General features: G+C 51.7%; 2 protein-coding genes across 9 annotated transcripts in view; one reads left to right on the forward strand and one right to left on the reverse strand.

Annotated features, from left to right (window-relative positions):
• Positions 1–2,472, forward strand: part of EIF2D (eukaryotic translation initiation factor 2D) — a 17,127-nt gene extending 14,655 nt beyond the window's left edge. For all 7 annotated transcript variants that reach the window (XM_017648939.3, XM_017648940.3, XM_017648934.3 and 4 more), the window contains 2 exons: positions 521–695; positions 2,267–2,472. In XM_017648939.3, coding sequence (XP_017504428.3) covers positions 521–695; positions 2,267–2,337 — 246 coding nt within the window. In that variant the 3' untranslated portion in view covers positions 2,338–2,472. The remainder of the gene's footprint in view (positions 1–520; positions 696–2,266) is intronic.
• A 2,380-nt stretch (positions 2,473–4,852) lies between these two features.
• Positions 4,853–27,720, reverse strand: part of RASSF5 (Ras association domain family member 5) — a 62,831-nt gene continuing 39,963 nt past the window's right edge. For both annotated transcript variants that reach the window (XM_037015202.2, XM_017648942.3), the window contains 4 exons: positions 10,722–10,832; positions 9,376–9,673; positions 8,740–8,855; positions 4,853–7,237 (listed from right to left, as the gene is read on the reverse strand). In XM_037015202.2, the coding sequence (XP_036871097.2) occupies positions 7,085–7,237; positions 8,740–8,855; positions 9,376–9,673; positions 10,722–10,832 (678 nt within the window). In that variant the 3' untranslated portion in view covers positions 4,853–7,084. The remainder of the gene's footprint in view (positions 7,238–8,739; positions 8,856–9,375; positions 9,674–10,721; positions 10,833–27,720) is intronic.

The following is a 27,720-nucleotide window of genomic DNA, read 5'->3' on the forward strand; positions in this document are numbered from 1 at the left end:
GATGAGTTACTTGGTACTAAGGAATTATTGTTCATTTATTTTTAGGTGTGATGATGTTAAAAAGAGCCCTTATTGTTTGGAGATACGTACTGAAATACTTGTAGATGAAATGATCTCATGTAAAGGAGAATTTGCTTTAAAGTAATACTGGAGTGGGGGTTGGATAGAGATATAGATGAATCAAGGTTGGTCATGAGTTGATAATTGTTGAAACCAGTGATGGGTACATGGAGCTCTTACAGTATTTGACCTTTATTTATATTTTAAATTCTCCATAATAAAAAAAAACTTTAAAAAAAGTATGTTATATGTGGAATAGAGAGTTATCTACCCCACTAAATATATAACATGCTTACTGGATGGAGTAGAAAGAATCAATTTAGAAGCACAAAAATAAATTACTTGGTTGAAAAGTTACCCGTGTTGCAGGGATGGTGACCACGGGGTGAGAAGGCCGCTGAGGCTGCAGAAGGGGGGGCATGTGGTGGTCTGCACTCACCACCAGTCTTCTGTCCCCCAGGTGACCATGGTCCGGAACTTGGAGGCCTATGGTCTGGACCCGTGCTCAGTGGCTGCCGTCCTCCAGCAGCGATGCCAGGCTAGTACCACTGTCACATCTGCCCCTGGGGCCAAGGACAGGCTGCAGGTGCAGGTCCAGGGAAACCAGATCCACCACCTCAGCCGGCTGTTGCTAGGTGAGCATCCCCTCTGAAGAAGCAGACACTGGTCTGACTGGGCAAAAATCTTCCCAGCAGCTCAACTCACTCTAGCTACTGTAATACATATATATGGCCATATGATTTTTATGTGCCAGTAAAAGGTGGAGCTAATGTTTGAACCAGATCCTTTGGACTCCAAATCCCATGCTCCCTCCACCACACTATTAGTTTTCTTCCTAGTTTTCCCTTCTTTTATAACATTTGTTGGGCATCCAAACTGAATGAGGCACTTTGCTGGGCTTTTCACAGGCATGATTTCTCTTAATCCTAATGGTGCTGTCGAATGGTTTCTGCCTTCTGGGCAACTGAGGAAACAGCTCGGGGAGGCTCAGTACCGTGCCCGGGGGCACTCAGTTACTGAGAGCTGCAGCTGGGCCCTGAACTTTGATCCGCCTGACTGCAGGTTCTAAGTTCTTGTAGAAAGTCACTCTCCAGGTCGCCCTGCCTCTGGTGTGTTCTCAGTTCAAGCCATCCTCCACATCTCTGCCCCAGTCACCTCTCTAAAACAAATGTGATCAAATCACTTGCCTCTAAAAAAGTTGTATGCCTCTTCACTGCCTTTAGAATTAAGTGGTGTGCTCCATAAACAGGACCCACCCCGTCTAACCCCCGTCTTCCGCTCAGGCTCCCTGGCAGCTCCCACACCTCTCCTGGGCCGCAGCCATGCTGGGCTCCTTGGTGTCCCCGAGTGCGCCAGGCAGGCTCACACTCCAGTGCTCTTATCTCTGTTGTCCCCTCACTTACTGTGCTCTCCCAGCATCTGCATGACCTGAGTGACTCACTGGCCTAACTCAGGGAAGCCTGTCTCAGAGCACACCCCATTTTTTGTTTCTTGAAATTAGCATTTAAAAAATTGCTAATGTAGTACTTCCCAGTTGTGTTTATATTTCTACTCAGTGTCTGCAGCTTGGCTCGTTTTTTCTACTGTCTGAACCCCCTGCCACATGGAGCATCTTGAGTCAGAGACCTCGCCTTGTTCATCTTCACGCAGTTTTCATGCTCAGGGTCTGGCACGTAGGAAATGCTCAACAAGCAAATTTGTTTTATGGCCCAAGGCAGTCCCCAGATGTTAACTTTTAGAGTTGAGCCCCTTTAAGCAAAGCACCCCATTTGAGGTGCTGAGAAGAAATACAGAGGAAAATAGATAAACACATGACTGAACACAGACACACAATTCTTTCTCATGAGAAAATTATAGATGTCTGAAGTACACCTACAGAGTAGCTACCAGTGTGAAATTTGCTGACATACACACTTCGGCCCCCACGTGTAAGCATAAATGGTTCATGACAGAAGGCCTGCCATGGCAGTTGAGGTTGAGCTGGGTACAGAAGAGATCACATGATAGAAACTGTTTGAACAGAGGTCTGACAGCCGGAATGAGTGCCCCGTGGGGCCAGCAGGCCAGGAGGCAGCTGTGCCAGCTGAGGCCGTGGGGGTCAGGCCAAGAAGGGCATCGTGAGATGAAGGGGAAGGTGGTGGGGGGTGGGAGCAGCACAAGAGCAAAGTCAGGCCCCCCTGAGAAGTTTCTGCTTTTTGGATTGTAGATGAGTATCAGCTTCCTCGAAAATACATCCAAGGCCTAGAAAAGGCCCCTAAACCTGGCAAGAAGAAGTGACGGAGCCTTGTTTCATGCACTCGATCCAGTGGGAATCCAAGCCCTTGGCTGGTAATTTATATGAGTATTTTCAGCTTTTGCAAATAAAAAATATATATAATTCTTTACCAAAATAAATTTTTATTCTAATCTAAATCTGATTCCCTTCGTTTCCTCCACTTAGCCAAAACACTGTGCCAGACCTTCCAGCCAGAAGCCACTCTAAGTCGGCAGCAGAGGCTCACTGGGGCGTCTTTTCCATTCATGTGGTTTCCGTGGTTTTCGTTCCTCCCCTGCGTTCAAGGCTCCACAGCCCACCCAGAGTTCGGGCAGGTGGGGCCTTCCTGTTTTCAAAGTTCCTCTACCAAATATTCTACACCCTCTGGCTCTTGTGTTCCTGCCACCTGATCAGCCTCCTAGTCCCCAGATAGTTCCTTCCCATCTCCAAGGAGTTATTCAGATAGATGGCAGAACCCAGCTGTTCTTGTCGTCAGTCAAGGCATGGACTGGCTCTAAACCGCAGCAAACTTTAGGCTAGACAAAAATAAGAAACACCGAAAGCACATAGGACATGGGTTTCTATATGGCAATGACTGGCCCCCAGCCCTGGCGTCCTGCCCCCAACAGTGGTGAATGTGAGGTGGCTACAAGACGATGGCCTTGCAACAGTGAAGTTGTCCAAAATGCTTTAGAGTCCCAAACTTGTTCACCTAGGGCTCGCGGCAGGGGTCTTTAGTTGGTCTTCAGAAGGTCTGTGAACTCTTGAAGTAGTGTGCAGGGTTCTGTATGCTCACCCTCCTGAGAGAGGTCATGACGCTTTTGTCAGCTTCCCAGCAGGATCGCTCGAGGCCAGAAGGGTTCAGAACCATTGCTTTGGTCCCTGCTCAGCTCATGCAAGTCGTTTCTGGGACCAAAGTGCTCCTTGTACAATAGGAAGGAGTAAGGGCTGAGCTGAGCTCCTTTAGAGGTCTTTGGTCTTACCCTCAAAAAACAATTACACTTCAATTTACTTCTTTTTCTCTCTCTCATCTTACTTTAAAAAAAAAAAGTAAGACTTGATAAGAAAGACTTGAAAATATCCACAATATTCACAAATTACTACCTGGAGTTTGAAAAGCAAAGAAAGGTTGGCTATGAAGATGGGAGGCCTCCTACCTTTTGTTACTAAGTCCAGAACAATAGCCCTTTCCCCTTGTGACTCACTTTAAGTCAACTCACTCTCACCGATCTGCTGTCTGCCAGCATGAGCATATAGAGCTGAGAAAGGCATTTCTAGAAATTGACCCCCACCAAGATTCTATTACAACAAAATTTTTGGCAGACAGAGTATAATCTGAGGGAGTATGGCATATATAGTAGGGGTGAAACATTGTCCTTACATGAATACAGATAACTTGTCATACTTGATAAAGTTCTTTTTCAAGCATGATTAGTTTTGCACAATCTTGGAGCGATCAAGAGGTTGTGTGTTGTCTTGTCAATCCCTGCTAACGACACAAAGTCCGTGACTGATGGGGCTGGGGCTAGAATGAGCATCCACTCTGAAGTGTGGTTTAGCTCATATTCTGCTATGATAGTGCTGTCAAGACCTGTGCTTTGAATGATTTTTCTAGTAATGATGACACATGTGCATTGAGTCATCTTCCCTTTCCTCCTCATAAACAGCACAGGCACATGTAAGAAGGCAGGTGAGAGGTAGGCTGTGTAACGGGTTCTTTTTCCTGTGTGCTAAGCTAAATAATCTATATTGAGGTCAAATTTACAATGTCAAACTGAATCCCCAAACTGTAACCAAATTAAGTTTCGATGAGAAGCAGAAAGTGGTTCATTTCTAGGTTTTAGGAAAGTTACTGAAAGATATATCATCAATCTAGGAGAATCAATGTTCAGACGTGCCTCATCCTTGCATAATTTTCAGAGTGCCTACTGGACAGGGTGTGCTCTTGTACAGGGGCGTAGGGGGTGCACGGATGAGTGCTGTATGATGTGTGGCCAGTACTGGAAGGCAAGCAAGAATTTCATCTTGTGGTTTTTTTCCATCATTACCAACGTGTTCCTTTGATGGAAGTTAGGTAATGCTAAAGTGACAGGAGGGTTTCAGTCATCTAATCTAGCCCTCTTCCTGCAGGTGACATGTTTTTAAACTTTCAAAGACACATTCGTATCTTATTTTTAAATCATTCCGGAAATAGACGGATCATTGCTTACCTCGGCGTCTATCCCGGCGTTAATCATCCTTTGCTCCAGAGCGGCCTTCCTCTTTTCTAACTCACTGTCTCTTCCTGTAGTAAGTCCCCTTTCCTCTCCCGCTCTGTGGGAATGTAGAATGACTGGTCACCCGGGCAGCAGCCTCCAACTCATGCATCTGGACAGCTTCCTCAGGGTTATTTGAACAGCAGCCTTCATTCCTCTGTTCACTGGCAAAAGAAAATCTCACTCTGCCAAGGTGTTTGTGCTCCCCTCTGCTCCCACCCTCCTTCCCAGCTGCCAGCTTCCACGAGATGGTGAAGTGCAAGAAAGACCTCTCCAGTCTGAATCATTTTTGCAACAAGCTTTTATTACTTTTTTTAAAACCCATATAAGAAAGACATTAACAAAGAAAGTATCCTTAAAACAAACACTTACACACTGGGCAACACCACAATAGAAGGCACTACCAGCAGCCATGCCTGCCTCTGGGAGGGAAGGGGTAGCATACGTCCTGTTTTCAGAGGCTGGGACCTCAGTGTGGGTCCTGGTCTAACTGTGCATGAGATAAAGTCTGAATTTTCCCATAATTTTTCTATTTCATAAACACCCCTCTTTATATATAGCTATATGCCATTATGTATATATGTACATGACTTTTTTTTCCTTCTCAAAAAATAAAATAGCCATCCCCATCAGAGGGAGGTTCTCAGCAGCATTCACAGCGGTTACGGCGGGAGCCATGCCTTCCGTTAATGTAAAAGACGTGCAGCAGGAAGGAAAAAGGGCTCCCCCTACTCCTTTAACACACAGCAGGGAGAGAGAGTTTTTAAGGGAGGGAAGCGATAAGGCTGAGCATGAGATGGCAGATAACCAGGGTTTCTGTGGCTTAACAAATCTTTCTGAGCTGCTGGCTTGTCTTGCTTTGGCAGCTCTGCTTTCCTTCTGGGATCAGGGGCAGTGTGCACTCAGCAAGGGTCAGGGGGGGGGCTTCTCAGGCTGCACAAGCAGCTTGGGCTCCAACCAACCCAAGAGGGACTTGGGAAGGCAGAGGATGGCAAAGAAATGGTCTCTCCGAGGCTAGATTGCAAAACCAGCCCAACTTTGAAAGTCAAAAGTCCTCCCTCGGCACTGGAGTGTTTTTCCAGTCCTGGCTACTTGCTTGTGTAGTTTGGCTTGTTCGTTTTTGAATCTGAACCTAAACAAGGAGCCAGTACAAATGTAGCGTTGGGAACCTGATCTGCCCCAGCAATGCATGTGACATCACTTCTCCGAAGTCAAAGCCCAGGGCCTTAGATGCGAAGGAGGTCGTGACCCTTGCCCCAGACTTGGAGGAAGGGCTCTCCCGGCCTTGTCTCCCACATTGTGTGGTTCACTTCGTGGCAAGAGCAAGCCAGCAGCGGAGCTGCACGCATATGTGCCCTGCTGCTGTCTCTCTCTGAGAACAAAAAGGCACTGAGGCCAGTGGGAGGCCGGCCCACAGACTCACTGGGTGCAGTGCCACGGGCCGGCCTGAGCTTCAGGACACAAGGGACTCCAGGTTGGCTGAGTTGGAGGATCCCCCCGCTGGAATCAAGGCAGCTCCCCTGGCAGCGCCTGGAGATTCCAGAGCCCCAATGGGAGGAGAGAGGCAGTGCTGGAGGCCGAGGGGGAAACCGAGGCAGCCAGTCCCTCCCTGGCTCTCTAGCTGGGGGAAGGCTGAACACAGGTTGGACACCTTTCTCTGCAAGGCCTTTCTGCTTTCTCTTGACTGCCTGATTTCCATACTCAGCAGGAGGCTTTTGCAATGGTAAATGGCTGGTTTCCTTTTGGTGGAATCATGAGATGATGGCAACACTAATTTTGAAGTTGTAACTTAAACGCACCATTGTAGACAAAAACATGGCTAAGTACCAGACATACGCAGATATATATGCCTCTGGGTTTACACATGCACAGACTCTTGGGTGAAGAGGGCCCAGGCAGACTGCAGCTTCTCTGGAAGTCCTGAGCCAACCTCAGCTTCGGTGGTCCTTACCTGACTTCTGCGGCCAGTAGCTTGGCAACTTTCCCTTGAGCACGAGCAACGGGCACCTTGGGACAATGGCGAACAATCTGTGATGAGCGTTATCCTACTTTCCGGGGCTTAGCTCAGAACTGCTAAAGGAGAATGCTACAATCTTTGACTCATAAATTAAAGTACTGTGGGTGGCAAATAGGAGAGAAATTGAAGAAGAATTAAAGCCAGAGAAAGAACATAGAGTTCCAAAACCTTTCTTCTTTCCTTTGTCGGCTTGTGTTGATGACGAGAGAGGCAACTATTTGGTTTGTGAAAGGCTTGCCGATGATGAGGACGACGGCTGTTCTCTGACACGCGTTCTGCTCGTAGGCAGAGTGCAGGAGGGCACAGTGGGGGCGGGGAAGGGCAGGACTCCACCCCGTGTGTGCGCACGTGGCCATCAGAGATTTTGTGCCACATCTGGAACTGCTGGGTGGGCACAAATGCACCCGCCAGAGATGTCCTGAGAAAAAGTATCTGTTGCAAAATAATTAATAGTAAAAATAAATCCACGGACGTTGGGAGAAGAGGAAGCGGGACCGGTCAGCCAGGTTTGCCCTGGGATTCTCTTAAGGCCGCCTCCAGTTTCTGCCTGAACTTGTCATACTTCTTCTGCACTTGCTGGATTTTGTCCTGCTCCTCTTTTTCCAGGATTGTTAGGAAGTTCTGGAGCTCGGGGATGGAGAAGGCATCCCACTGAGAGGCGAGGTGGGGGACAGAATGGAGACAGGTTAGAAGTCGTACAACGCACGGGCCTGCTGCCGCCACCTTTTTGCTCTACTTGCTCCGAGCAGCAGGTGCAATGGGTAAAGCCTGCTCTCCCGTGTCACACCAGCCACAAGTTCCAAATACTCTTATCTCACGACCACGTGCTAGTAGTCCCTGGGCCGTGTTTTTTTTGGAGAACAAATCCTCTTAAATTTTCTCTGAGACCTTAGCAGCGATGCTAAGCTGCTCACGCCCCTGCTGGCCTGCTCCAGTCGTCAGCTTTTCAGTGATCGGCCACAGGCTCCCAACGCATAGAACCGCAAAAGGCACATGCCAGAGAGTGGGCCTTGGACTCAGGAGAAGAATTTCAGCCTGACTCCACCGTGTGACACCGAGCACTTCACTCCACCCTCCTCGGCCTGATTTCTCATCCCGTCTCCCTCCCTCCCGGCAGAGCGGATAATGAGATAAACCTGCGAAGCTCTGCAAAGCCTGGCTGGCCCGGGCCTGCCAGGGTGGGACCTGGCCTCTTAGCACAGAGGGTGAGTCTGACTTCTCAGGCTCACCTAGGACCTGACGGCCCCAGGGGGCCAAGGGATTCAACTCCTAAGCTCTTCGAGCACAAAGGAATATTAAGGTTATCTGACTTATTCCTCATACTGTATAAACGAGAAGGCAGAATTCCACAGAGGGAAGATGGTGTACCTTGTGGCAGCAAAACTAGAATTTGTACCCAGGTCCCTGAGCTCCCAGGCCCAGGAGCTTCTCCCTAGGCCAGCAGTGTTCAAGCATTTGCAGTGAACACTTTTCCAAACAAAATCTCCCATGCTTTCCAATAAATAAAGCAGATGGGAGCAGAACCTGTTGGTTGAAGCAGGGAGAAGGGACAGTCCCCTGCCTGCTTCAGTCTCCCCATGTTCCACAGTAACCCCATTCTGCTCCCCAAACCCTAGGCCTCCTCTGAGCTATTCCCCGGCTCCCGGCCCTTGCTTCATGATGCCACCTGCCAAGTACTGCCAGCTGCAGGGAGCACCAGCCGGGTTTCATGGCAGTTCATGCCACAGGGGCGCTGGTTTGCTCCCTTTGGGATAAGAAGTCAGTTTTTAAGACTCAGGGAGAGACGAATGGCTCCAAAACATCTATGTCAGTGGAGCCCAGCGATGGGGCTTGCTGGGTCTCAGGTGATCCTGGGGCAGCAACAGCCTGGGCCTGAGCACAGTTGGTCAACGCCCTGCCACCCTGACTTCTCAGAAATGGTGTGAAATCCTGTCTTTCCACAGGCCTTGCCAGACACAGGCCCCGACTTGCTCCCCCCCGGGGTGCTTACAATGCTGGCGTGAATGCTGAGCCTCAGGCTCACCCCAGCCCCACTTTCTCAGGTCCCTGCTGCAGGCCCCCACCTGGGCTGGGTAGTGAGACGGTGCCCAGGCCACCCACCACATGTGCCCTGAGGGCTGGGTTTGTGCAACAGGCCAAGGGCCAGGACCTACCTCCACCTCTCCAGTTTCATTCTCCTTGAGCACAAAGCTGAGGACATCGGTGTCAGGCCCAGCCAGCAGGCGCAGGTAGAGGGGGCGGTCGGCGATGGAGAGCTTCTGGAAGAGGACTGCAAATGGGGAGCAGGGGCTGAGGGCTCCTCTCAGAAAAGGGGGGCAGGGGCCCAGGGTGTGGGGCCAGGACTGGGAAGGCAGGGCAGGGTGGTTGTACCTGGACGCAGCCAACCTTTAACCTAATAAAATTAACCTGACAAGAACAGATAGGGTAACAACCTTTTACCTCTGGTGTCTACTTGGAGTTTGAAGCACGTCTCCGTTCACCCACGTCATCTCCCAAAAGAGGAGGAGCAGTGGGAGGCCTCCCTCCCACCCCACAGATGAGGAGGCAGAAGCCCAGGCATGGTTTTCCTGAAGTCTCACATGCAGCAAGGGGCACAACCAGGGGGCGTACACTCCCCGTCAGGTGCTCTGCCCAGGATGTGCCTGGCCCTTCGGCAGGTCCGACGCCACAGTGATGGCTAGACCGTGGTGCCAGAAGCCTGCTCCTCCCACCCAGGCCTGGCAGGGGCTTAGTGGGTGAGCACAGACAGAGCCGGGCAATGGAGCTGCTAGCTGGGAGCTCGCTCCTACCTTGCCCATCCTTGTGCATCCGCTTAAACAGTGCAAACTTCTGGGGATTGTCCACAACCATGAACTTCTTGAGCAGCCCCTGGATCACTTCGCTGACCGTGGTGGTGCTGCTAATGTGTAGCTGCTTGATGGCATCGAGCGGCAGGTAGAAAGATGTCCGCTTGTCCGTGGTGGCTGCCAGGTTAACTTCCTTGATGGCATCATAGATGGACTGGGGCCGGATCCCAGCGGGCACCGTCACTGGCCGCCGAAGTTTCAAATGCACTTTGATGAAACCCGTGTAGGAACCGTCTTCGCTCTGCCAGTGGGGGGACATCACGTGGGGTCAGGGCAGGTCTGTCTGGCATGATCCCCATCTGCCACTCTGGGCCATTGCCGCAGGATGTGTGGGCTGCAGAGGTCTTTCCTAATATCAGGGCCACCCAAGTCAGCCCCCTGTCACCCTGAGTCCCTTCCTGTCTCTGCTGACCTGGGGGGTCTGGAGGGGTAGAGATGCCATCTTTTGGCACTGGGCCAGACAAAGCCCACGGTATCAGCTGTCACAGAGGACACGTGGGGCTGCTATGACTGGCTGTCCCCCACCCCTGAGGGGCTCAGTCTGTCTGCCCTTCATCCCCTGCCACCAGGCAAATGCTGATTGACTTAAGAGTCCTCTAACTGACCTCTAAGAGGCAGGGTCAGTAGTAGCTTCTTCAGTTCACCCCTCCAAACCTGGGAGGAGCAGGAAAGCTTGTAGATACGGTGCCCAGAAAACCAGCCCACTGGATTTCTTCCGGCATCTCTTTCCCAAAACCTGCAGCCTGAACGCTGGAACGCATCTGATGCTGATTTCCTAGCCCCAGTCTAGCTGAAGCCCCAGAGAGCCAGTTGCGGCCAGCCACCAGAAGGGGGCGCAGTTCTATGTCTTCTCTTCCCCACTGAAAGTGGCCTTCAGTGTTCCCAGACGTGGGCTGTAACTGTACAAAACTCCCCCTGTCCAGGGCTCCTGGGGTCCAAGCAATACCGGGCCTTGGTCATGGTCTATCATTCAATTTCCCTAAGAGCTTTCACACGTGGGCACTAATTTCTCTATTTCACCCCGAAGCTCAGAGATGGTAAGAATGTTTCCCAAACTCACAAGCAAAAAAGTGGAAGAGCCAGTGATTGGCTTTGGATTTTATTCTAAAGCCTGTTCTGTTTCCCTAAAGCACGTGGAGGCCCCTGATGGCTCAGGCTATCAGCCTTCACACCCCCGGGGCCTCTGGAGCCTTCCTGAAGGAGGGACCTAGAATCCAGAGGGGGAGCAGAGGAGCCAAACCAGAAGGGGGGCAGGGGGTGCGGTGGGAAGTAGGGGGCAGCCCTCTCACCAGCTTCATGCCCAGGCAGTACTTCTCCCGCGTGTTGTAGCTGTCAATCTTCTGCTTGATCTCCTGCAGTGTGGGCAGGTGCGGAGTCTCCTCTGCGGGTTTGCAGACATTCTGGAACAGACGCAGAAGCAAGGGTGGGTGTGCAGTGGTTCTCAGGATAAGAAAGGAAGTGACCACACCCTCCCACAGGCTCCCTGAGCGCGAATAAGTGGGCGCCTTCCCCCAAAGTGGTGAAAACTGATTGCATGACGTCAGGGTGAGACCAGTTAGAGGTCAAATCCCAGCTGTACCACTCCCTGGGGAAGTAACCTAAATCTCTCTAAGCCTCAGTCTCCTCACCTACGAAATGGGAGCAAAACTTACCCCTCAGGCTTGTTTTGAGACCAGTGTGAAACTGGCACACAGGCACCAACTATGAATGTAGTGAATCACCAACGGTTGCTATGGAAAAGATGCATTTAGATGCAATGGGAGATGCAAGGAAATGTGAGCCGTGATCCATCTCCTCAAGGAAATTACACCAGAGCTGGAGCAACAGGAATGTACACGTGAACCCAGCATATGCTGATGGAATGACAGCAATTCCTGCACTGACGTAGGGCACATGGACACCAGTTCAGGCCCACGGCACTGGCCACAGGGCTTTGCACCTAGTAAGAAGTACATATTTGTCAGCTGAATGAGTGACTGGTGGGGCCAGGGGGCTGTAGCCAATGATAACTGAGGGGACAAACCTCCTCTACTGGACCATAGGGACAACCAACATTTACTTAGCCCCTCCTCTGTGCGAAGTACTTGGCATGCATCACCTCATTTAAGCCTCACAACCGAAACTCTCGGAGACAGGTTATTACCCAGTTTTACCAGTGAGACTAAGAGGAGTTTAATAACTTTTTAATGAAAGCTCTACGGTCAGTATGTGCAGAGCTAAAAGGAAATTCCAGGCCTGTTCTGCTGTGTTCTTCCCATAGTGTCATGATTTATTCTTCCTGTAGGTTCCCCTGGTTCCCCCTCCACGCTCTTGGCCCCGCATGGAAGAGCAAGGGAAGAACAAAAATGAGATAAAGGTCAGTGTCCTACACCCCGTGGATGGAGTTCAGGAGTGCATTTTGGGGTCCAAGCAACTCTGTCCCTTGGTCAGTTTCTCAAGTTCATTGCTACCCATCTCCCTGGTTTTGTTTCCTGTGTGTGAACAGGAGTATAGGAGCCGTAGTTTGGGGGAATGAACAGGTCACTCAAAACCAACCCAGAATTTGACTGATCTTAGAAATCTAGCAGACTTGGGGCAGGTCAGGATTCTCCTTTGGCAAATGGGGAAACTGAGGCCCAGAGAAGCAGGGCAACTGTTCTCCGGGCTGCCTTCATGACACCGTCCAACACTGTCCGGTGGTGTCTGCTTTGCTGGGGAACTTCACAGCCACGCTGCCATCATAACGGGCACCCAGCAGGGCCTGCTCTGGCCTTCCTCCCTTCAGCAAGCCCGTCCCTTGGGAGACACGTCACACTCAGCAGGCTGTCTTCACTTCCTTCTCTCACTTTCCAATCCCACCCAGCTGATAACATGTTCAGCTCTGTGGCTGCCAAGGGGAGCTGGTGTGGCCTTCCTTCCCCCCCACTCAGCACAGAAATGAGCCAACACCCAATTTGCATCACAGCATCGTCCCTTGGCCTGTCCGCTCCCCCTCTGTACGCCTCCTCAGGGTGCCTGCTGACACCAGCACTGTGCTGGGTACTCACACATACCCTCTCTTGCACACTGTGTATATTATTTTTATTTTATAGATTATGAAACTGAAGCTCAGAGAGGTGAAGAAATACGCCTGTGGTCTCACTGCTAGTAGGCATCTAAGCAGAGCCTGGAACTGCGTCCGTCTGGAACCCATGCTCCTCCCAGTGCATCATGTGCCCCCCCTGGGGTGCTGCTTCTGCCCCTCCCACAATGATCACTGAAATCCTTGCCACAGGGCTGGCACGAGCAGCTGCTAAGCTAAGGCCTAAAAATTATGTCATTTCTGAAATACTCATCCAATATACATCCAAGGTGTATCTGATCAGCGGGTCAGGTCCCAGAGGCTGCAGGACTCAGGGCCACAGTGTCACCTAAGAGGGATGCATAACCTCCACAGGAGGACGCAGCCGCCAGGATGCAGGGGCCACTCAGGCCTCTGGAACTGGGCCTTGATTCACTGACACCACCTGAGCAGAAGCACACCCCAGGGCATCTCCTGTTTGCCTGAGGTGAGTAGCAGGTGGTGGGAACCTCACAGCTGTCTCATTCACTGTCCAGTCATTAATCCAGGGACTCTTCAGTAAAGCTCCCCATTATGCGTTCCTTCCCCTGGTGAGGTCCTAGAGATCCCCCACTCCAGCCTCCACCCCATGGGCCGTATCTGTGGACCAGATGTGCCTGACCATGGCCCAACCCTGGGAGCCTCCAGCCAGCAAGCCCAGTTGTCCAGTTACTATTATGTGGTCCATTTCGTCTGTCTGTCCCTCCTCAGCAGTTAATAGCTTTCTCATACTCCTCTACAAAAAAGAGCTACATGGTGGAAAGAAAACTCTAGAAGCTCCTAGAAAAGTTCTCATCGTTTCCAGCTGAGCTACAGCCATTTCTCTCTAAGAAAAGGCATGCCATGGCTTTCAAAGGCCAGTATTCCAGGCCTGGTTTTGAATACAGCAAGAGTCAGAGCGTAAGGTTTCTGCTTCTGGTTCCCCTTTCCTTCAGCAGATAACCCATCTCTTCTCCCCACTTCCCACCACAAACCTGGGGAAGTGACCCAAGTGGCTGTGGCCACCCCTTCCAGGACTGATGCAGAAGACAGCCATCCTGACCTCACCCCTCTGTCTGGGAGTGCCAGGAACCCTGCATGGCCAGCATGAGGACTCTCACACCCCGGATGTCAGCACCCAGGGCTGGGATAGCTGCTGCCCACACCAGACTGGCAGACATGACCTGACCCATGAGCCGAATGAATCACCTCCCAAAGGAGGCCAGCCAGGCAGCCAGCCAGGCACAGCCCCGAGCGCCTACTAAGCCTTTCCCACCCGGGGGAGGTATAGAATCTAGACCAGGGCTTCTTGAGCTTGGGTGCATCTGGAATCATCTGGAGATCTTTAGAAACGCAGCACCTAAGCTCCATCCTAGAGATTTTGATTTAATTGGTCTGAGTACAGCCTGGGCATAACAGGTGGATTTAAGAATCTCCCAGGTGGTTCTAATGTGCAGCAATGTTGAGAAGAGGTGGTATAGACCCCCTGCAGGCAGTTGTAGACCCCAAGGGTCCCCACTCAGCTACAGAGTTAATGCTTTGGTGCCCGCAGATAGCCACTGCCCAAAGGTTTACTTAAAAGGCAGCACGTGTTGTGTGAACAAGATCAATAATAGAGTCATCTTCAGGAGGTAAGGAAAAGACCACAATTTCTATTTACCTGCCAGATTCTCAAGTCCCCAAAGAGAAAGATTTGTCTCTGTCCATGAGTACAAAGCCATGGGAAACCAGGCAGATAGAGTTTTGTCTGTTGGGACGGCCCACGATGGAGACAGAGAGGGGAGGGAGGTCACTCTGCTATGATTGAACAAATACAGGCATTGGCCTGTGATGTGTTTCTCCCAGGCAGTTTGCACACACCTTGGTACATCCGTCATGGAATTCACTGGTTCTGATTAAGGCCCTGGCGCTGGCAGCAGATGTGTAGCTGTTCCCGATGCACCGGTACGTCCAGGGCGCCAGGGAAAAACAGGCCTGTGCTCACATGCCCCCCGTAGGCAGGGCTGTGTCCTCTCTTAGCACTTGAGGTTACTGGCACAGCAAGTGAAGGGGCTGGATGCTAGAGGCCAGGGCAGAGAGGCCCCCCGATAGAGTGATCCTCAAACTTTGCCATTAAAATGTCCTTAACAACAAAATAAAGAGGACTGTCCCCTGCAGTCTGGGGCTCATCTCAGGGCAGATTTACCCTAAGTTGAACTTTATTTTATCTTAAGAAAAAAAAAACAAACACTGGCTAATTCTGCACTCTAATCAATGACTTGCGTAGATTTTGATTTTGGTCACTGGAGAGCAACTGATGCTCAGGGAAGAAGAGGCTCTGAGTGGGTCCTGTGGCTTCTAGTTCCCCAGGCGGGCACAGGGCAGCCCCCGAGAGCTGCTGCTGCAGTGAGGAAGCCCAGGGCGAGGACTGGGCTGAGGAGAATCAGACACATTCATGTCCCTCTCCTCTTGACCTGGGTCACACAAATCTCATTTGGCCAAGAATTTCACTCTCCCTCTTTTTAAACTCATTAGCCTCTTATTCCTTCATGCTGCTTCCATACTTCATCCCCCCGGCTGCCCACCCACAGCATCTGCATCTGCCCGGGCCTCTCTGAATGATGGTGACGATGGTCCTGTTGTTATTTACTGGCTCCCCATGTGCCAGGCACCTTAGCATATATTAGCTCATTTCGTCCTTACCACACACTTGTCAGGAAGTGCAATTATACCCAGCTCACAGATGAGGAGACTGAGTCCAGCGAGGTTAGCATGACCCACATCCAAAAGGTAGCGCTATACTATCTGGCACTTAAATATGCATCAACTTATATTAACCTCCGAGCTGCCTATCCATCTTGAGTTTTCTTCCCAACCAGACTATGTCATACTTCAATTTCTTTATGCCTGGTGATATGAAGCATGGAGCAGATAATAAGATACTTGCTCCAGAACCTTCAATGGCACCCCAATGCCCACAGGGGGAGAAAAAACCACCTTACTTTCTTTAAGAATTACAGTGCAGTGAGCCTTGGCTTCCAATTTGGATTAAGTTCGGTGAGAGAAGCGCTAAGCCTACCTATGCGCTATGGTACCCCAGAGCCCAGTTCCAGCTTGGCACATGGTAAAGGTGCAGGAAATCCCTGCAGGGTGAAGACAGGCATGTGTTTGGGTTCTGAGCACCATTACTAAGTGATCTCGAGGAAACCAGATAACGGCTTTAAGCCTCAGTTTCTTATCTATATGTCTGGAATACAAATCCTTTATTCCCTAATAGGATTGATGCAAAGGTAAGACCAAGTGAGCTAATGTACAAAAGTGTTTTGGACGTTGTCAGGCCCCTCAAAGGCATGTATGGTCACTATCATTCCAGGCCTACCAAGTCCTTTTCTGGTTGCCAAGCTCATTTCTCACTTTCCTCAGGCATTTCATCTAGATTGGCCCACATGCCACAGCATTTGTTCACTCCTTTCTCTACACTAGTGGTTGGCAAACCTTCTCTATAAAGGGTCAGGTAGTATATATTTTAGGTTTTTGCAAGCCATACAGTCTCTGTTGCAACCACTCAACTCCACCATTGTAGAACAAAGCGGCCATTGGATGAGTGTGGTTGCATTTCAATAAAAATTTTTTCATGGAATCTGGCCCGTGAGCAGGATTTTGCCCACCTCTGCTCTACATCTTTGTTTGTGCAATTTCTCCTGCCTTGACTAGATGGTGCCCAGTGCTGCCAATTCCACCTTCTCTGTGTAGTTTCCCCATGGAATTTCCCCAGCCCATAGTAATCTCCTCATTCCCTGCTCTCCTAATACATTAAATCCCTGGCATTTGAATTCCCAAATGGAGAAAGGTGTATACAGGTTGGTTATAGTCCCTGCGTTTCTCCTGAATCTTACTTTTGTCGAGTGTCACATACTTCCTGTGTGTTTCCTTATACCACCAGCTGATGGGCCTTTTGTGTCTCTCCTTTCCCTTAAAGGGCACTTTTCTCAAGCAGACAGGGCTTCGTGGCATCCCTGGAGTTCCGCTTACCCTCCTGCCCTCGCCAGTGCTGAGGCAACAAGCCCGCCGAGGCACGGCTGCAGGAGGGCTGCTCAGCTCACTCACGAGCTCAGGGACTCACTCAGAAGCACCAGCCCCTTGCTTCAAACACTCAGGCTCCCGCTGCAGCACAGCTGCGAATGACCACGTGCCCTGGACGTCAGTAGCTGTTCGCGAATTTAAATACACTACTGCAAGGACCCTCGGAGGTGCTCTTATAGCTTGTATGGCTGTATTTAGCATCGAATTATGTGCTGCCTTTTATTGTTCAATGATTATTTCACATGTGTTACTCCCATCTCCCCAGTTAGATGTCCCTAGGAGGGAGACGGACGTGCTGTCGATGATTACGCTTTTTTTGCCCCCACAGCAGGGCTCCGCTGAGTGCCAGGCTGACCCCCAAGGAGGTGTCAGATGAATATCTGTTGATTGGGTGGCAGGAAGCATGCGGAGTGACCTGAGTGATTCCCAGCCTAGAGGCTGGCCACGGACACCAGTCAGGTCCAAGAGCACCTCACACTGACCTGTACCCCAGGGGGCTGATGCTAAGAGTATGCGGGCTGCATGGGGCTGCGGGCTTTGACTAGAAGCCGGCCCTGTGGCTCAGCTCTTTGCAGTTTCCCGATGAGAGTCAATGCAAGACCATCAAATGACCTATGGCTTCTGGCAAGTCACTTCCCTTCTTGGGGCCTCAGTTTCCTCATCTATGAAATCATGAAGTGAGACCAGGGAGCTCCAGGCACCTTTGCAGCTCTACAATTTTACATACAAGATAGGGCAGTTTCTTTCATCAAGGCTTCCTCTTCTAGTTCAGAGAATCGGGTGTGGGGTGGATGGGGGCCTCTCAGAAACCGGGGCTTGTCTGAACTGCAGCAGTAACAACTGGTCTAAAGCAGCACTGAACATTTCCAGTCACAACTCTACCTTCCTCATGACTCGCCACTGGCTTTTCCGACTGCTCTGCAAGACCCCTCATCAGTCAAGCTCAAGTAGGTCTCTATCTTCCTGACTCACACAACTCAAGAAAACAAAACAAAAGCTACCCCGGAAGCCATTCACCATGAGCCTCTGCCACATTTCCTCTTTCTTAGCTCTTACCAAATCTGTCAGCAGCAATTCTTTTGCCCCTTGGTGGAAACCATCTCCAGGCCTCTGTCAGGAGATGGTCGGGCAGCCACCACATGAGGATGACCGTCTGCAAACCCCTTTTCTCCGTCCTGCCGCCTGAGCACTGGGCTGAGCCCAAACATCTGGTGCTTCCGTGAGGCCTGTCCTAGGTGGGGACCTCCGCAGGCAGGGCGCAGACACCCCTCTGTCCCGGCTAGGTCAGGAACACCCTGCTCAAGGCTCAGACCTCATTCCAGGCTCATTGGTCCCTTTGTGATGGCCTCAACCAGATGGGAAAGAGGAAGCTCCACAGAGCCTCACCACAGGACCCCCTGCCAGGCCTCCAGGGTCCCGTGTTCTGGAAGGGCTCCCCCAGCCACACCCTCGGCAGTGAAGAGGTTGATTCCCACAGGGCCCTCTAGGGAGCTGTCCAATGTTCCAGCAAGTAGGCCGGGAACACCTAACTGTGTTCTCTGCGAGGTTATTCCCAGCAGGAGAAGGAAGGAAAGGCTTCAGCTTGGAGCCACCCATACAAGCAGAACCATGTGGAATCCGAGCTGCTTTGCGTGGAGAGAGTATAGAAGAGGGGCAGGGAATAAAAAGGGAAGGTAGATTTGAGAAGCTGGAAAGAGCCTGAAGTCCTCAAAGACAAAAACAAAGAACAGATGGTCAATATAGACAGTCAGCCAACAGTGACTCATTGGATTGCCCAGGGGTGGAGGGCTGTGAAGGGCACCTTGGGACATGAGACCAACGGAGTGTGGTCCCTGCCCTCGGGAGCCCACGGGCCGAGGAGGCGAGGCAGAGATGCGTGCACTGTGAACCATCACAGCAATCATGACGCAAGGCGGCGCCGAGCCTCGGTGGCTTTGCGGGCGGCCCACATCAGCTCCACGTGTGCAAGTGTGGTGAAGGCCATGCCAGCAGACTGGGCTGCCAGCACGTCCTGGAGCCTGGGCACGGCACCCCTCACTCGCTCAGGGGGGGCCGGCTGAGTCTACAAGCAAGAGAGCAGGTCATCCGGGGCAAGTCAGGACCAGGAAACAGGAGCCTCATGCCGGGGGCTGGGCGAGTAACTCAGCCTCGGAGCGGCGGTGACAGAGGTTCAAGCCCTGCTGTGCCTCATGGTCATAATAAAAATCGCCAGCAGGCCAGGTGCTACTCTCAGGACTTCACAGCCATAATCTCATTTAGCCCCCGGAAATATCTCAAGGAGGGAAGCCTGTTACTGATGCCGGGGTTCTTGTTTGCAGAGCAGAAGAATGAGCTTCACAAACAGCCAAGGAAGGAGAGCGAGGTACAGGCTTTTATTTAGAGATAAAGTGAGAGGACAGCGCTCCCGGCTCACGCCAGGAGGGGACAGGAGAGTCCCTCGTTGGTGCGTTGTCTAGGGGGTTTTATAGGCAGCTGAGGATTTTTCCGAGAACGTGAAAAAGAGTTTAGGGGTGTGGACTTCTTAAGTGGGCCCTGAATGTTAAAAATTAACTTAACATAAGGAATTTCCTGCCTTGGTTTCTCTCCGGGACACCGCCTTGGTCGGGGAGCACATCAAAAGGCCGCCTGCCCAGCCCCCAAGGTGGGCTGAGGTATTGTCTACTTGCTAAAGAATCCTGCCTCTTGAACTTGGTGGGTGTTAAAATGCAATCTTATCTTCAAGATGGAATTCTTCCTGCCCTTTACTATGCCGTCTACATCTGGGTCTGCAGCTAAGTTAGTTGGTCAGTTTGCAGAATCACCTTGTCAGATCTGAAGGAGGAAAGACAGCACAGAGGCCTGGGCCTTTTAGCATGCTAACGTGAATCTTCCACACGGTTACAAATGTTTAGCATAATAAAACGTGTGCTACTCTTATTTATCTGGGGAACATTGATGTCACTGAAGCATGATTCTAGAGCTCAATGTTTAACATAGAGTTTTAGCAGGGGGGTTTCCTTGCATGTAGTTACATTGCTCTGACTGCAAATATCCCGCCCTGCCCCCTCCAGAGGCCCTCACCCTATTCTGACTACATCCATGGTCCCTGTCTCATTACCACCCACAGTCCCTGCCCTTCCCACGGGACCACACTGCGCTCCACATCCGGCCACAGGGGGCGCCCTCAGGCTTCTGCGAATGTGGGCAAGTCAGTATCAGAGCCTCAGATCTGCCTGTGAATGCAGATAACACGGCCTTCTTTACACCTGTGCTAGGGAGCCGACAGGAGCTCGCACACCTGGAAGTGATCCGCACCATGCAGGTACCCAGCGGGCGCTAACAGGCAGCTAGAGCAGTCGCCAGAGCCATCATCACCATAAGCGGTTCCTAGCACGGCTTAAGCCCTTTTGTCTTTGGGGCTATGGACACTCTTGTCCACTAAAAACTATTGGAAATTATATTTTATGATAGCATTGGCATAAAGACAAAAAATAGTATACGTTAAAATATTGACCTTAAAGTTCATTTCTTCCTCCTGATTTTAAAAGAAATTAAAACCTTTTTGTGAGCCCTGAAGGACTGTGGGCACCTGGCACTAAATGCCAACTGTGTCTCATTGTTAAGCTGGCCATGCTTTCAGCTCTCGCATTCCAGGTAGGGGGACCACCCGTCCCTGCGAGCCTGGGACTGACAGTTTTCTTCCATGCACAAGCTTCAGCACTAAACTCGGGATCCTGGGCAAAGCAGCACAATGGTTACCCTCGCCCCAGGGGCCCCCTCTCAGGCCTACAGGACTCCCTCTTTTCCTGCAGCCCCGGGGACACTGCTTCCTCTTCTGTCCCCTGTAAAGCCGCCCCAGGTGGTGTGCCCTGCAGGTTTCCTGACACTCCGTCACCCCCACTTGCAGCCTGCACACAGCGGCCCTGGCTGCCTCTGAGGATAAGTGTCCATCCCTGCAGCTTGATCACAGGAGAAACTCTCTGAGGACGGGGGCTGCCTAGTTCACTGACGCAGCTCCCAGGACAGTGCCTCATACACAGGAGGGGCTCATTAAACATTTGTTTAATGAGCTGAATAAAACACAAGGAAGTAATAAGACATGCACATGCACACAAAACCCAAAAACAAACAGAGGGAAGCTAGAAGGCTCCAGGGTTGTGTGACCGTCCTATAGGATTTCTGCTCCACAGCAGCCATCTACTCCTGAGACAGTAACTGGAAATCAGAGGAGAGTCCTGACCTCTGACTGCTTCTGAGGGCAGGTGATGGAAACCCCTTCCGTTTCTGATTCCCCTCCCCTGGGCCTTCCTGCAGCTTCCCTTTCAGCTCCAAGGTCTAAAGTGTGACTCTAGGCAGAACAGGGTGACACCTACTCTACTGCTTGGCCCTCAGGAATGTCCAGTATATGGGAAGGTCTTTCTTCGGCTTAGTTATCCTCACTGCATTTCTACCTAAGTCCCTGTCCCCTTACCCAGCCTCATGTAGCTCAGCCTCCTTTGGTCTTCCTGGCCCCTTAGTTTGACCATATAGCCTGAGAAGTCCTCCTCTTCATCACAGAGAATGTGCCTCCTGCCCCTGGAACTGACATATCTTTTGGGGCTCCCCTCCTCAATCTCCCCCTTCTATCTGGAACTAAAGGACAATCTGATAACATCAGCTTATGGCCCAATTATTTCAACACTGGTGTCACCCTGTGTGTCACAGGATTAGTTGTATACAAGCCTGTCTCCCCCATTAGACCATGAGCACCCCAACGCCAGGGACAATACTTTTTCCATCTCTTTACTGCCAAAGTCCCCAGAACCAGGGCACTGGGGAGTGAATGAGGGATGATCATGAGCTGGGTGAGTGAGTGGGTCCCAACGCCCCATCCCAGACTCTAGGCTTTAAAGGCTGGACTTGACTCTTACAGAACCAATTTCAAGAGGATTCCATTAAAAAGCATATGTCTGACAAGGGACTGATACCCAGTATATGCAAAGAACACAACTCAACAACCACAAAAATGTACTTGGAAACAGACAAAGGAGTCAAATAGACATTTCTCCAAAGAAGATATACAAATAGCCAATAAGCACACAAAATGATGTTTGACATCACTAGTCATTAAGGAAATGCAAATAAAAACCACAACGAGATGCCACCTCACACTTATTAGGGTGGCCATTATCAAAGACACAGAAAATAACAAGCACTGGAGAATATGTGGAGAAATTGGAACACTTGTACACTGCTGGTGGGAATGTAAAATGATGAAGCCACTGTGAAAAATGGTATGGTGACACCCCAAAAGATGAAATACTGAATTGCCATATGATCCAGCAATCCCACTTCTGGGTACCTACACACCCAAATAAGTGAAAGCAAGAATGCAAACAGATATTTGCACACTCATGTTCACAGCAGTATTAGTCACAGTAGCCAAAAACTGGAAATGACCCATCAACAGACAAACGGATAAGCAAGATGTGGTGTGTATATTCAATGGAATGTTACTCATCTATAAAAAGGAAGGAAATTCTGACACGTTACAACAGGGATGAACCTTCAAGACATTATGCTAAGTGAAGTAAGCCAGTCACAAAAGGACAAATATTTTGTGATTCCACTTACTTGGGGGCTCCTAAAGTGAACAAATTCAGAGACAGAATGTACAATAGTGTTGCCAGGGGCTGGGGAGAGGGGAGTGGGGACTTAGTATTTAATGGGTACTGAGCTTCAGTTTGGGAAGATGAAAAACCTCTGGAGATGGATGGTGGTGATGGTTGCATAACAACAATAACAACATGAGTGTACTTAATGCCACGGAACTGTACACTTAAAAATGGTTAAAATGGTAACTTTTATGTTATGCAAATTTTATCACAATTTAAACAAAGAGGACTCCAGGGACAGGGGAAGTTGGAGGCCATATCACCTGGTTACATGCTGTTCCCACCAAGCTGAGAGTGGCCTTACTTCTATATTCCAAGCAAATGAGGAGTCAATGGCACCTCTAAGCATGCTGGCCCCCACCCTAGGACTCCCAGGAGCGGGCTCTGTTTTCCTGGGCCCAGGCCACCTTCTGGCTGGGACACTAAGAAATGACTGAACACTAGGGCTGTCCTGGGCAGCCCAGCCCGGCTCAGGGGAGCTGCTGCAGTGAGGGGAGCATCCTTTGGCTCCCCAGAGGGGATACAGGGCACAAAGAAGCCGGTGCTCAGAGATCTGGAAGGGGCCTCGAGAGGAACCAGTCCAGTCACCCACATTCTGAAGCAAGCTGGCTGTCAGCTGACTCAAGTAGTGGGGCCTTCCCAGCCTGCCTCAGACGCTCTCCCCCGCTGGGTCGTGGCTGGCCACAGTCAAGGAGTCATGGGTGTGGCGGCTAAAGGAAGACTGGGGAAACACGGTCTCGGCTTTATTCTGCAGTCACGGGGTACCTGTCAAGCCACCTGGGAGCTGGGTCTTGGCTCACCTTCAGAGCTGCCAACCCCTGCCTCCAAACCGCTCCCTCCCTTCTCACAGAGTGGACTCCCTGTGCATTCAGAATGCCTTGAGCAAAGGGTTCCCCGGCTTCATGAGCCAAGCCCCACAGAATCAGGGCCTTGAGGGTGGGTGACATCAGGAGTCCAGCTCAGGCATTCTGATTTCAGGCCCCTTCCCAGCTGCACAGGACGTGTGCACCATGACTGCCGGGGCCCTTCTCCCTCCACAAGCTGGCTCCAGCCCCCGCTGCTGCTCCCTGCAGTCAGCGCCTAAAGGATTCAGATCATTGGGAGGTGGCGAGCAGCACAGAGGAGCCGCCACCCAGCTCCCAGCACAGCCACCCTGCCCGCACTTGCTAGGAGGGAGGGCCAGCAGGCAGGACACCAGCCCAAGGTGCCTGCTGGAGGGAGTGCAGGCGTTCTCGGCAGCAGCCCTGGGACTGGACACCCCTCCTGTACCTCCAGCTCTGCAGGTTGGGGGATGAGGGGGCGGGGTTGAGATTGGTTGTTTTGGGTGTTAGAGCCTCTTCACACCCTCTTGTCACTGTGCTGTCTGCCCTGCTCACCACAGCCCATGCTGGTGCCCAGTGATTAATCTGTGACCCTGAAACATGTCTTAGATGGTGATTAAGTAGCTCTGAGTCTTTTCATGTGTGTGTCCTTTCACTGCGTCATGAAGGCACAGGACTGGGGCCATCTGGTCTCCTCTCCCCTACGTGGCCTGGCAAAGCACACTGTCTTCAGGGACTCCAAGATGAATGCAGCCAACATGGGGCTGCATTTGGGAGCAGCTTTAGGCCTCACTGCTGAAGCTTCAGCTACTTAGATAATTCTGGAAAGAGCTCCAGGAGAGGCAATATAGCTTAGAGGCTATGAGCTCTGGCATTAGACCATGTGGGCCCAGTTCTGGGCTCCGCCCCTTACTCCCGTGTGACCCTGGACATGTGACTTGGCCCCTTTCAGAGCCTCAGTTTCCTCACTGTCACATGGAAACTATGTGCAGTGGTGATGATTAATGTACGTAAAGCACCTAGAACAGTGCCTACCACAAATCTAGGGCCAACAACGACCCACTGTTACTACACGTTGTTACCATCTCCCAGCAGCGCCCCGGCTCCGGCCCCTTCTGTTCTGTGAACAAAGCCTTACATCTCCAGGCACCTCAACCACGAACCCCACCTCCCCGGGTCAAAATTCAACACCCACCTGCATTTCTCAAAATGGCCTTTAGTATCCCAAGCCCAGGAGTCGGAGGGGAATGTGAGGCCTAGAGCAGTGGGCACGCTCCCTGAGGTCACACAGGGTGAAGGCTCCGGGCTTTGAGTTCCCAGGCCATTTCAGGCTCACTGGGGGCCCCTGGGCAGCGCGGCCCTGCCCGCTCCACCTGGGCTAACAGATGCTCAAACTACTGAGGTCACCAAACCAGGGTCTTCACTTGCTCGGAATTATATTGGGGAGTAAGACAGATAAGTCTAGAGGGTCCTTCCCTCAACGTACCACTCCACAGTCAAAGGCAGGCTCTCCCGCCTCCTCCCCTGGGCTCCTCTGCCCCAGCCTGCCGGAGGCCCCACTTGAAGGCAGGCCATGCCAGCAGGTGCCAGGGCCGGGTTGCTTAGTGACCCAGCCCTGCCTGCCCTAGTCCTCCGGGACACACAGCTGAGCAATCACAGATGGGGGTGAGGGGGCCGCTCTCTGTTTGGACAGTTGACCTTGCATTTTCTGCTCACTCAGTGAGATTTTTCTTTTCCTAGTTACTGAAAAAATCCATTGATTCCACATCCAGAATCATAGCAAGCTTCCCTTCAAAACAGCCCTGAGATGAGCTATCACACACCTCGCCGTCAAGGGCTTGCAGCCAGGTCCTGGGTAGCCCCTGCCTCCTCTCAGGGTTCTCTCACTGGGAAAGCAGCTCCAAGCCCACCCCTCCCTTTTCAAGTGTGCATTAAGCCCCTATCAGGTGCTGGGGACACAACGATGAACAAGACATGGTGCCTTGCCCAGAAAATGACAGCCCATCAAAATGAGGGATCGGAGGAAAGATACAGCCCCCGTCTGGGGAGCCCAGAGAAGGAAGCATCCGAGCTACAACCAGAAATGCGCTCCAAGCGGCCCGGACCCACCAGCTCTCCATTCTCCTCACAGACACGCTCTCCTAGCCATGCGTGAGCTTGCAGACCGTACACACCTACGGCCTTTCCGCGTGTTTCAGCCAACAGGGGGCGGTGTCCAGCCGCAGCTCTGTGGCCTGAGAAGATCCGTCTCATACTCCCATTCCAAGGCCGGGGCCCTGCAGCCCCAGCTTCCATTTGTCAGCCACATCACAGTGGGGGGACAGTTCAGCACGACTCTCCACGCTGGGGGAGGGCCAGGAGGTGGGAAGGATAATAGGGGCTCATGAATTGAAGCTTGATGAAATGGTGATGAGAGAGTATGGTGACCCAGATTCCCAAGCGCAGAACTGGAAAAAACGGCCTGAATTTCAGCACCAGGAAATTGGCTGAGTCAGGAAAACTGGCTTTCTACCGCCGGTCACCAGAGTTTAAGATGGGCAATCTGAGCTTAGGTGGAACCTTTCAAAACTTGACTGTCCCCCGAGATCCCATGTGTATGGTAGAAAGAGCATATATTTTGGAAGGGTACAAATGTGGGGTGGGGGCCTTGCCCATGGCTAAGGCCCATCACACGGTACCACCTATATCGAATGTGCAATGTTTTGGCATGATAGCAACAGAAATTCTGCCAGTGTGGTCTGGCAGGCACAAGTCCTCGGCTGCACCCTCCCTACTGTTTCCCCTTACGACTATAGCCCCCCACGTAGCAGGGATCCAACCAGCCAGAATCACATCGTACAGCTCCCTGGACAAGGAAGGCCTGATAATGAGTTGGAGGAGGACGGTGGTAATGAGCACAGCTTCCCTCCCCCTGCCATGCAGGCTGCTAGGAAACAGGAGAATGGCTACAGTGACCCCTAATAGTCTCCTGCAGCTCCAGGGGTCTCCATTTTTCAGTGGTGAAGTTTATCTCCCACACCCTCCCACTGGCTACAGTAGCTCGGACACTGTCAGTCCGTGGACAGCCAGCCCCTGGCCCTTCATAGGCTATTCACGCCCAAACTCCAATTCTAGAAGCCAGCCCTCCATCCTGTCTCGGGAGCTGCTGCCACGTCCTGATGAAAGCCCGTGGCCTCAGGACAGATGCACCATGTCTTCCACCCGGGTGTCCCTTTGCCCAGGGGCCCCCCTCCAAATACTTTGTGGATGGGAAAGGGGGGCAACTAGGGCCTGTTGCACAATGTGCCTGGGGGCCACAGGTCTTTAAGTGAGGAGGACATGTTTTACCCACCTTTGTATGCCTCCGCACTGGTATTAAGTAAGTTAAAAGCATGCTGTTTTGCTTGAGGCCAGGCATTGCAGGTTTGCATGTTGTATAAGGAGCAGGAACCAAGAGGGGGCTTCACTCTGGAAGCAAAGGGAAGGCTCTGGAAGCTTTGGGATACCAGAATGATACACCCCTGACAGTCACATACGGGTGCACAGAAGGGGAAGTAACAGGATGGAAAGCACTGGGTGACCTCCTGGGGCATGTAGGTGAGAGGCGCGGAGCACTCAATACAGGGCAGGGCAGGGGACAGAAAGGAGAGGCCTGATACCTGCAACACAGTGAAAGCAGATCCACAGTGACAAACCGGATGAAGGGAGGAGGGAGACCCCTGAGGCTTCAAAGGAGGATGACTAGGACGCTGGGGCAAGGACAGGGAGAGAAACCAGTCACGGGGGAAGCTATAAGCTGGTTCTGGACATATTAAATCTTAGGCATCTGAGGCCATGGCAGACCCCAGCAGGCTACAGAGAATGTTCTAGAGCCAGGAAGAGATGTGGGATGGAGGGATGGAGGCCAGGTAGGGTTAAGCTGAGCTGGGGTGGGAGGGAGAGGAGTAGAGAGGAGGGCTGGACAGAACTACAGACAGAAGCTGCAGGCTCCGGGATTCAAAACTCAGGTTTTTCTGCCAGTCCAGCTCCCTTTTCCCTCCTGGCCCTGAAATGCTCCTGATTCCTGGCAAATCTACCTGCTCCCGTGGTCCTCAGGAATATGCCAGCCCTGGATGCCCATGGCCTTTTATGGTAGACTGAGCCATTCAGAAGAGGAGACCAAGGCCCTGGATGAGCACAGATCTGGGTCCTCCACACAGGGGGACCCGAAAGCCAGAAAATGCACAGGTGTGGGCTACCTGGCGAGTTACAAGCAGAAGAGAGAAGGCAGCTCTGGCTCCTGGGCACCCAGAGGGGGCCTGGGGATGGGGGCACCCCACCAAGCTCAAGGGCTGGAGCTGGAAGCAGAGCCCACCTCGACAGGTGAACTATGAGCTGGGCTTCAGGCTTTGCTAACCAGCATATAATCTTTCTCTCTAAACTGCTTGGGAGGATGGATGTTGTATGTGCCCCAAACTGTAAGTGGAATTGCTTTATAGGGAAAAGCCAGCCGAGTCGGGCTCAGTGAAGAGGGAGGCAGGGGTGGGCAGGAGGAGAGATTCTGGAACACAGAGGTGAGGACGGCTTGGGTAAGTCCCAGGAGGCCCTGGGGGAGGGGACTAAGGTCAGCCATTCAGGGCCTCTTCCTGACCCCACCCTAGGGAAGTCCTCACGATTTAGAGAACATGGCAGTCAATACCCAGAATCTCTACCAGCCCCATGAGCCTGAGCAAGAAGGATATGCTCCCCTGCAAAG

Source organism: Manis javanica, chromosome 11 (assembly GCF_040802235.1).
Source record: "Manis javanica isolate MJ-LG chromosome 11, MJ_LKY, whole genome shotgun sequence".
NCBI classification, from domain to species: Eukaryota; Metazoa; Chordata; class Mammalia; order Pholidota; family Manidae; genus Manis; species Manis javanica.